Source organism: Lactuca saligna, chromosome 4 (genome assembly GCF_052625555.1).
Source record: "Lactuca saligna cultivar CGN05327 chromosome 4, ASM5262555v1, whole genome shotgun sequence".
Classification (NCBI taxonomy): Eukaryota; Viridiplantae; Streptophyta; class Magnoliopsida; order Asterales; family Asteraceae; genus Lactuca; species Lactuca saligna.
The window spans coordinates 158034128-158043652 of record NC_136420.1 but is presented as its reverse complement, the minus strand read 5'-3'; the positions used below and the strand labels follow the sequence as shown (position 1 = coordinate 158043652).

Here is a 9525-nt window from a genome sequence, read left to right as displayed (position 1 = left end):
ACGCAAGAAGGATCACAAAGGTGCTGTTGCAACTAACTCAGAGATAACATCATACTGCGTAACCAATCTTCCTGATAGGGTGAGTAAGCAGATGATCAAAGAGGCATTCCAGATATATGGAAAGGTGGTCGATATATACATTGGTGGTAAGAGAGATAGAATGGGTTCAATTTTTGCTTTTGTTAGATTCAAAGATGTTCGAGATGTGAAGGTAATGGAAAAAGAAATGAGTAGAGTCAGATGTGGGCATTGTATTCTCAATGATGATGAACAGAAGTCACGCGAAGAAGTTTGCTCCCCCACAATATCCTCCTAAGCAGGTTAAGTTGCAGCATATGTTGTGGCCAGGGATTTGCAGAAGCAGTCACCGGAAAGATAAATGGTAACATTATGACTAATCCACACCCAACTATTACCTTAAAGCCCATTGAAATAGTTTCCAAGTGGGAAGAACGAGTACTGGTGGGTGAAGTATGCAGTGCTCAACATATAGCAAACATCCCTACAATCATGGAAAGAGATAGTAATTATAGCGGGAAAGTGTACTACATAGGAGGTTTGAAAATAATTATTGTTTTCATCAACCAGAAAGAGGCGGATATGTTTTATCAGGACGATTCAAATTGGAACAGATGGTTTAAATGGTTAAAAAAGGGTTTCAATGATGACCATGGAGCAACAAGACTTGCATGGGTGAGAATACATGGAGTTCCTGTAAGATTTCGGTCTGAAGAGAACTATACGAAGATTGCTGAGAACTTTGGGAAACCAATAGAAACATTTGGTGGCAATTGGAAATTTTTTTGACATTTCAACGGGTCACGTATGTATTTTGATGATTGTTTTGAAGATTATCAATGGTGAAGTAGACATCGTGTATGAAAATAAGAGATATAAGATTGGTGTGGCCGAATATGATAGAGATTGGGCACCATTCGACAACAACACATGGAACTAGTGTAGTTTTATGAAAGATGAACATGATGGTGTGGAAGATGATGTAGATAACTCTGATAGTCCTGAAGACGAAGAGAATTCTGAATTTGATGAAGATGCTATCTTAGCAACATGGGAGATCCAAAATGTACAAAATGTTGATCTTGAAGACGGCGAAATTGTCGACAAAACTATGTTGGATGATGTGGTTCGTCGGTCCTCATCTCCGGCACCGACAGTGGAGCATACAGCTGACTTCAATGGAGATGCATTAATGGCGGAAGGTGAATCGGCTCCGATAATTAATACAGGTGCGAGTCCCAAAAGAAATATTGAATCGAACTCTAATATGGCCAAAAAAGACTCGACTAGATCTGGTGAGCCCAATTTAAATACATTAGCAAGGCCCATTTCAGACATTCCTCTTCCACGTGGTGATGAATGGTTAGGGGTGTCAACGGGATCAAACGGGAGCGGAAATAGCTGCCCCGCTCCCGCCCCCGAAATCAGGTGTTGCCCCCGCTCCCGGTCTCGCCCCCGGCTCCCCCGTTTACATAGCCCTCGGTCCCGCCCCCAGTTACCTCCATCGCCCCCAGTCCCGCCCCCGTTCCCCCGGTTCCTTCGGTTTATAGGCTTAAAATTCGTTTTTTTGCTAAACAACCACGTTGGTTTAGGCTAAAAAGCGTATTTTTAATAACATTAAAAGCTTAAAACATAATCTTTTAGAAACTAAAAAATTAAAAATCCAACATTACGAATTCAACATTACAAAACGATAATTGCAACAATCTTAAAAATATAACATATGACAAATCAAATATTACAAATATAAAATACTTACATATCCAAAAATATATGATCAATTCACTACCTTTTCAATATCTATTAATTGGAAACGGGAAAGTAAAACCTAACCTACACCTAAAATTTGAAAATCTATTTCGTATATTTATTTTATATTAAATATATATTTTTTACATAAATGTACAACCGGGGCCCGCGCAGGAGTACGAGACGGAAATACCAACTCCCGACCCCGGTCCCGAAAATAAGCGGGGTTTAATTCTGCCCCTGCTCCCGCTCCAGGTTTTTTTAAACATTTAGTCCCACACGGGATCGGGGTCCCACGGGGGGTTTTTGACATCCCTATGAATGGTCCACAACTCTGGATAAAGTCCGATTCGATACTTCATCCCCAAAATTCAACATTGGGGGTTCTGTTGATAAGAGAAGAAGAATTAGTAAATCGGTACCTCCCTCATATATGGCTCCGGTTTTTCGATCGCTTGACGCATTATATGAACCCTTGCCTCATCAGGTAATTGACATGATGTGGTTGCAACTACTCCGACCCCACATCTACTAGATCTGAATCTCATTGCGCCGTTAAACATCTCCAGTAATCACAGTTCAGTAGACAAAGATTCCACATCAAAATAGATTCCAAGTCTCCTAAAGATAGGTAACGTTGTTGGTTTTCAACTTGCCAATGACAATCCAATCATCATGGATATCGTCAACAATGGAGACGGCATGGAAAAAATTCCTCAATGAATTGTTTAAGTCTCAACATTAGGGGGTGTGGGGAAACTCAAAAGATTGATTGGATACGCAGACTAAAGACCTCACAAAATGTAGACTTTATTGGTTTACAAGAAACATGGGTAACAGATTCAAATACAATCGATTTTGAAGGAGCTTGGGTTAATTCAAACTATGTGGTAGAATTTGTAAACCCGGTGGGTAGATCAGGTGGTATTGTGAGCATATGGGACCCTTCGACTTTTTTCAAATCCCATTCCTTTTCCTCTAAGAATTTTCTCGCTATATCGGGACATTGGATTGGCATTCCTGGAAGCACCACAATTGTCAATGTATATGGTCCTCAACCAGTTAGAGAAAAAAGGTTACTATGGGCTAAACTTCTTCAGTTAAAAGGGAGCATTAATGGAATATGGATATTTTTTGGGGATTTCAACGCAGTCTGTTATGAATGTGAAAGAGTAAATTCTAGGTTTTGTAAAACCACAGCCAATAACTTCAACGATTTCATTGTCAGAGCTGGTCTCCATGAATTCAATCTCGGTGGAAAGAAATTTACGTATATGTGTGATGATGGCTTAAAACTTAGTAAGTTAGATAGGTACTTGGTATGTTCTAACTTCATGGCTCGGCAACCACTCTCCACGGTTATAGTTCTGCCTCGTGAGTACTCTGATCACACTCCCCTGGTTCTCAAGCCATCGAACCAAGATTTTGGGCCTCCCCCTTCCGTTTTTTCAATTCATAGCTGCATCAAGAAGACTTTGATTCGGTTTTTATTGAGGCATGGAACTCCTGTAAAGGTTTTGGTTCTCCTGATATGTTTTTAACAGCCAAACTACGTTTTGTTAGAAAAGTGATTTGTAAATGGAGAAACACAGATGCGACTAAGGAATCAAAAGAGTTGACTAAGTTACGGAAGAGAGTAGATGAAATTGAGAATCTTGCCGAATTAAGAGGGTTGTCAGAGGAGGAATTATCAGAAAGAAGAGATAGTAAAATCAAGATTGTTGAACTGGAGAAGTTTGCAAAATTGGATATCCAACAGAAGGCTAAAATCCGTTGGCTTGCTGATGGTGATGAAAACACGCGTTTCTTTCATAACGCCATAAAATGCAAGAACATAAAAAATAGATTGCATGGTCTAATTATAAACGGTACATGGAACACATAACCCACCGAAATCAAAAGGGAGATTCACTCATTTTTTGGTAACAAATTTCACGAAAGGTGGCCGAAGAGACCAAAACTTATTAGCAGTGATTTCAATGTGTTATCTACGACTCAAAGAGATCTCCTTGATGCACCAATTTCTCACGAGGAAATTAAGCAAGCTATATGGGATTGTGGTGGTGACAAATCCCCTGGTCCAAATGGTTACACATTCAAAGTAATAAAAAATAAATGGGATGTGATGAAGGATGATATTATTCGATTTGTATCCTACTTTGAGTCTTGTGGCAGTTTTGCTAATGGGTGCAACTCTTCCTTCATAACCCTCATTCCAAAAACAAAAGATCCATTAAACCTTGTGGATTACAGGCCCATAAACTTCATAGGATGCATGTATAAAATTGTGTCCAAAATACTTGCCTCAAGGTTAAAACTTGTGGTGGGATCGGTGGTGGATGAAATAGAATCAGCATATATCGAAGGTAGACACATCCTAGAAGGACCATTAATAATAAACGAAGTGTGTTCATGGGCCAAAAAAGTGAAAGAAAAAATCTTTTTATTAAAGGTTGATTTTGAGAAATCATTCGATTCATTAAATTGGAATTACATGGATTCAATTTATGGAGCAAATGGGATTCAGTTGTAAATGGCGTGGATGGATTCAAGGTTGTCTCAAATCAGCTAGAGCTTCAGTATTAGTCAACGGTTCTCCTACCGAAGAGTTTCCAATCACCAAAAGGGTACGACAAGGTGATCCGATCTCATCTTTCCTCTTCATCATTGCTATGGAGGGACTGAACATTGCCCTGAAATGTGCCCAAAAAAATCCATAATCCAAGGTATTACTCTTCCACACAATGGACCAACTCTATCTCATTTATTTTATGTCGATGATGCAGTATTGGTGGGAAAATGGTGTGAAACCGACATTAAAAATCTAGCCAGAATTCTAAAATGCTTTCATATTTGTTCTGGTTTGAAAGTAAACTTCCACAAGTCACGATTATTTAGCATTGGTGTGATGGAATCTGAGATACCGTGTCAAGCAAGGGTGATAGGTTGTATTCAAGGATCATTCCCTTTTAGTTATCTTGGAGTACCTGTTGGTGCAAATATGGCGTTAAATAAGAACTGGAGACCGATAATTGACAAATTTCAGTCTAGGCTTTCTATTTGGAAAGCTAAAACCTTGTCATTCGGTGAAGACTGACACTCATCAAGTCAGTACTGAATAGTCTTCCGACTTAGTACTGCTCTCATTTCAAGGCGCCAAATGGTATAGTTGAAGAACTTGAAAAAATGAGAAGGAAATTCCTTTGGAGTGGCAATGAGTCTCAATCTCGGATTCATTGGGTCTCATGATCTAAAGTTGTGGCACCAAAAAAGGACGGCGAACTAGGAGTTGGATCGTTAAAAGCTTAAAATGCAGCATTGCTCACAAAATGGTGGTGGAAACTTAATGTTGTGTGTGGCGGTTTATGGAGAAAATGCATAAAAGTATACATAACTTAGCACGAAAACCGGTTACTGTGATAGCAAAAACATCGATGTATAGGGTGTGGAGCAACATAACTAAAGCCATTAAAACTCTTCATGAATTTGACATAAGTTATCATGACCTGTTTACACTTGTACCTGGTTCAAATGTATCGATTTTGTTTTGGAAAGATCGGTGGTGTGGATCCTTAACATTGCAAGAAAATTTTCCTAGATTATATGAATTAGAAACCACAAAACTATGTCTGATGTCTGACAGGATTGTCTCACCAGGCTTCTGCTGGAGTTGGAAGTCACAAATTATAGAAGATGAGGTTATGGGTGATCTGACAAATCTTTGTGAAATGCTTCGAGGGGTTAATACACAACCAACACAAAACGGCTTCCGATTCAATCTAAGTGTGGATGGACTATATACGGTTTGTATTATGTGCAATATAATTGACTCTAATAACAATTCGTGTCATTAGAGCAAGATATGTTGGTCAAATGTAATCCCACTAAAAATTAGATGCTTTATCTAGATGGCAGCAATGAAAAGAATACCAGTGGCGGAAAATCTTGAAGCAAGAGGAGTCAAAGTTCAATCAAGCATGTGCTCTCTATGCAACATGGTCCACGAGTATAGTGATCATTTGTTGATTAAATGTGATGTGGCTGTGGAGGCTCGGAATAGGATCTTAAATTGGTGTGGAATTCCTAACACTCAATTTAATGATGTTAATGAGTTTCTTAACTTTGCAGCAACATGGGGTAATTGTCCAAGAAAGAGAGTTAAGGTAACTTTGATGTTATATGGACTCTTATGGTTCATATGGATAGCCAGAAACAACAAGAGATTTAAAGGGATTCACACTAATCCTGCAAAGATTGCTGACGAGGTGATCTTACAGACCTTCTCATGGTTCAAGTTCATATCTAAGGAGGTGAAGCATAGGTGGTTTGAATGGAGTATATCTCCTTTTTGTTAAGTTTTGTTTCTCTATCTCTATTATAGACTCCTCTCTTTGTATTTGTGCCCTCGTTTTAGTTACTTGCTAAGCGAGTGACTTCTATTAATATATTTATTTGTCGTTTCCAAAAAAAAACTAGCGGAGCAAATCACAATAACGTTAAAGTACAGGGGTTAAACTGAAACTCTTTATTGGGATCCGAGGGGATCGGCCATCGGGTTTATGTTACTCCGTAACTATCCACTGCTCCGCCGGAGGAGCTCTTCGATCGGAATACGGTGTACGTCTTCCCTTCTGTCTCTTATAACTTAAAACCACAAATCCTCTACTGTCACATACACGTATATTTTGATGTCCCTAACCTTGATTGATTAGGGTTGCCATTTTCCCGTAATTTTGTTGCTCTTTATGAAATTAATATGTAGTCATATCTGGACATAGACTGCAAAACTAGAATCTCGACTGGCGGTTTTTAGAAATTCATGATCACAATCGAGTGTTTGTCTCTTGATTATTTGAAATCTTTAGTCAGAAGTGCATCGTAGTTCAATGCACTATGTTCAAGCCCTAATATTGTGACTTCCTTTTTCAATTACGAAGGATGAAGTTTACAGTTTTGAAATTAATCTTACATATCGATTCTTGATTTGGATATGATGAAATCCAAGAAAGCTTTTGGATAAGGTTGCATCAATTTGTTGTTGCAGATATTCATATAATCAAATGGCTAGCACTGCATGTTTTATGATCATTAGCAGAAATGACATTCCTATATACGATGCAGAAGTTGGAAGTGCTCCTAAAGTATGATTTCTTTTGACATATCATTTGTGAATTTGTGAATTTGTGAATGCAATGTTTCTTTGCTTTATTACATTTTATCATATAAAGATTTTGTGAAGATTGAAGAACCCTTTTCACTCACAACTTATATATACCTTGCAATGACATTATAGAAAGAGGAAGCTGCACATCAACACCAATTCATTCTCCATGCAGCTTTAGATGTTGTTCAGGATCTTGCATGGACAACAAGTGCCATGTAAGATTCATAACAATAAATCAATCTCTTTCACAATTTTAATCAAGAAATTTTACTTTTTTCTTTTTATGTTTGCCAGGTTTTTGAAATCAGTTGACAGATTCAATGATTTGGTAGTGTCAGTATACGTTACAGCCGGTCATATCCTTTTTATTTTTTGTAATTAATTACCTTACTTTTTAAAAATCATTATATATATTTTGTAAATTTATATATTTTCATTGACTCAAGTGTTACATACTCGATTGATGCTGCTTCATGACTCACGTAATGATGATGGAATCAAGACCTTCTTTCAGGAGGTCCATGAGCTTTATATAAAGGTAATTAAATTTATGCCTTGAAATATTATTCAAGGCTACACAAATCAAAAGATTAAAAAAAATGTTAAATTTTACCTTTTTTACTTTGTCTATGTGCAGATTCTTTTGAATCCTCTCTATTTACCAGGATCTCGTGTCACATCTTCACATTTTGATACAAAGGTCCGGGCCCTTGCAAGAAGATACCTATGAGGCTCTCATCTTAAAGCTTCAAAAGGGTAATTTTGGAATTAAGTTTATTCATAATGCGGTATTTTGTTTTGATTCCGCTATAGAGTAGGGTATAATTTTTATATACTTTAGCATGTAATGTTAAGAATTGATGAATAAGTCTATCTACATGTTTGTTATGATGGAATCAAGGAAGGAATGGAATAGTTGATTCCATAGAAATGAAGAAAAAAAAATGTAATATTTAATGCAATGTAACCCTGTTTTTATTTATGTAATATTTAATGAATTTCTTTTTTGATATTTTTATTGTTTTCATCCAAGTAAAATTTGACTTTTGAAAGTAACTAACAAAATATGATTCAACAATTTTATTATAACTTTTATGGGCTTTATAACCTATTTTTATAATTAATATTTTATACTTGTAAATAAAAGTTTGTGAAATATAATAACGGGATTAAAATTGTACATTGTATTTTCCTAAATATATATATATTTAAAAAAAAAAAAAAAAAAAAAAAATCATATGGAAGTTCTCTTCATTTGTACATGCTAAATAAAAGGAGAAGAAGCAAGATTTGGGTGAAGAAAAACCCCTTTGATCGGGTAATTTTCTATGTGTTTTCCACTTACCCGATTACAACCTTCAATCCAATTCCATTCCCATCTATCAATACAATTCCGACCTCTTCTCCACACCACAATTCCCGAAGCCATGTCCCTATACAAACAAACTCCCCCTTCAATCCCCACACACTTTACACTCCCACCAACAAATCTTTTCCTTAATTCATCCGGCATTCTTTCAATCACATTCCATTCCCCTCCCTCACCCAACTCCCAAACCACCACATCTCCGCCATGACACCCGCCAACAACCACCAGCTGTCCATTTCGCGGAACAAGGGCAGCAAATTCCAACATGTACCCCATCGGGACACTGAATTCCCTCCATTTATTCGTATCCATTTCAAACCCCATTATGCTATAAGCACGCGCTGATGTCATCCAATAAAGAACCCCATTCGAGTAAACACTCTCGTTTGGGGTCCACACTGTAAGCCTCACGGAAAATTCCACCGGCATGGACCCCACAACCGTCCACTTTTTAACATTCGAATCAAACATTTCCAATGTCGATTCGTACGAGGCGGCACCACCACTTGCCGCCTCCGACATCCCGCCCGCCACGTACAACTTAAACTGCCCGGGAAAAACCTCGATGATTCCCACACCGGGATTTGTCCGCGGTTTTCGAAGGGGCGGAAGCTGCCCGAACTGCCCGGTGAACGGATTACAAACCGAGAGTTGGATCGGGGCACCACCCATGGATTTGAATAGTATCAAACCGTGTCCCCCGATTGTTGATACAGGTTTGATTAGGGTCGGGACATGTTTGAGATCAAGTGAGTGCCAAGTGTTTTCGATTGGATTATGAATGAAACAGAAGTTGTTCTTGTTGGTGGGTAAGGCGATGAACCATGGCGGGTGGTGGTGGTGCCGCCGTGTGTCTCGGGTTGCCGCCCTGGCGCTGTCGCGCCAGTGGCGGCAGACAGCCGTGGCGCGAGGTATGGAGGGAGGTGGGAGGTAGGAGAAGATGTTGGATAGGAGATCAGAAGGAAGATTGCTCCACATTATTTGAACAAGTAGTGGTTGATGAGAGTTATTGTAGTTATAAACACGTAGTGCAATAATTGAAAGTTGCAAGAAATGTTGCATTGAGATGTGTGCCACCTATGGCTACCCTACCCCACCCTGTGCTATTGGTGATCGAATCTGAGGCACATGGGGATGTACTTAATTAGTATATTATTGTTGTATAATTTGTTTGTGGGAGGAAATTGTTGTTGATGTGTTCTTAGGAGAGCTGAAAGGTCACAGA

General features: G+C 38.5%; 4 protein-coding genes across 4 annotated transcripts; 3 read left to right on the top strand and 1 right to left on the bottom strand.

The window, feature by feature from the left end:
- Positions 1–967: 967 nt before the first annotated feature.
- Positions 968–3652, top strand: LOC145040292 (uncharacterized). The gene is made up of 3 exons (XM_078988239.1): positions 968–1247; positions 2608–3086; positions 3227–3652. The coding sequence occupies exons 1-3, from the start codon at positions 968–970 to the stop codon at positions 3650–3652; spliced, it is 1185 nt and encodes a 394-aa protein (XP_078844365.1).
- Positions 3653–5675: 2023 nt separating this feature from the next.
- On the top strand, positions 5676–6122 carry LOC145040291 (uncharacterized). Its single transcript, XM_078988238.1, has one exon. It carries the CDS (start codon positions 5676–5678, stop codon positions 6120–6122), a length of 447 nt encoding a protein of 148 aa, XP_078844364.1.
- A 139-nt stretch (positions 6123–6261) lies between these two features.
- On the top strand, positions 6262–7941 carry LOC145042991 (uncharacterized). Its single transcript, XM_078991519.1, has 6 exons — positions 6262–6384; positions 6812–6908; positions 7061–7146; positions 7226–7290; positions 7387–7469; positions 7569–7941. The coding sequence occupies exons 2-6, from the start codon at positions 6828–6830 to the stop codon at positions 7659–7661; spliced, it is 408 nt and encodes a 135-aa protein (XP_078847645.1). The 5' UTR covers positions 6262–6384; positions 6812–6827; the 3' UTR covers positions 7662–7941.
- A 23-nt stretch (positions 7942–7964) lies between these two features.
- On the bottom strand, positions 7965–9307 carry LOC145042990 (protein UNUSUAL FLORAL ORGANS-like). The gene has a single exon (XM_078991518.1). It carries the CDS (start codon positions 9276–9278, stop codon positions 8196–8198), a length of 1083 nt encoding a protein of 360 aa, XP_078847644.1. The 5' UTR covers positions 9279–9307; the 3' UTR covers positions 7965–8195.
- Positions 9308–9525: the final 218 nt, after the last annotated feature.

What these genes read in the sequence shown, in the direction of transcription:
- LOC145040292 (XM_078988239.1), top strand. Translation starts at nt 968, where the DNA reads ATGAAAGATGAACATGATGGTGTGGAAGATGATGTAGATAACTCTGAT. An exon ending in GGCTCCGATAATTAATACAG is followed by an intron (nt 1,248 to 2,607) that starts GTGCGAGTCCCA and finishes CATGGGTAACAG; the next exon opens with ATTCAAATACAATCGATTTT. An exon ending in GTAAGTTAGATAGGTACTTG is followed by an intron (nt 3,087 to 3,226) that starts GTATGTTCTAAC and finishes TTCAATTCATAG; the next exon opens with CTGCATCAAGAAGACTTTGA.
- LOC145040291 (XM_078988238.1), top strand. Translation starts at nt 5,676, where the DNA reads ATGGCAGCAATGAAAAGAATACCAGTGGCGGAAAATCTTGAAGCAAGA.
- LOC145042991 (XM_078991519.1), top strand. Translation starts at nt 6,828, where the DNA reads ATGGCTAGCACTGCATGTTTTATGATCATTAGCAGAAATGACATTCCT. An exon ending in ATACGTTACAGCCGGTCATA is followed by an intron (nt 7,291 to 7,386) that starts TCCTTTTTATTT and finishes AAGTGTTACATA; the next exon opens with CTCGATTGATGCTGCTTCAT. An exon ending in TCCATGAGCTTTATATAAAG is followed by an intron (nt 7,470 to 7,568) that starts GTAATTAAATTT and finishes GTCTATGTGCAG; the next exon opens with ATTCTTTTGAATCCTCTCTA.
- LOC145042990 (XM_078991518.1), bottom strand. Translation starts at nt 9,278, where the DNA reads ATGTGGAGCAATCTTCCTTCTGATCTCCTATCCAACATCTTCTCCTAC.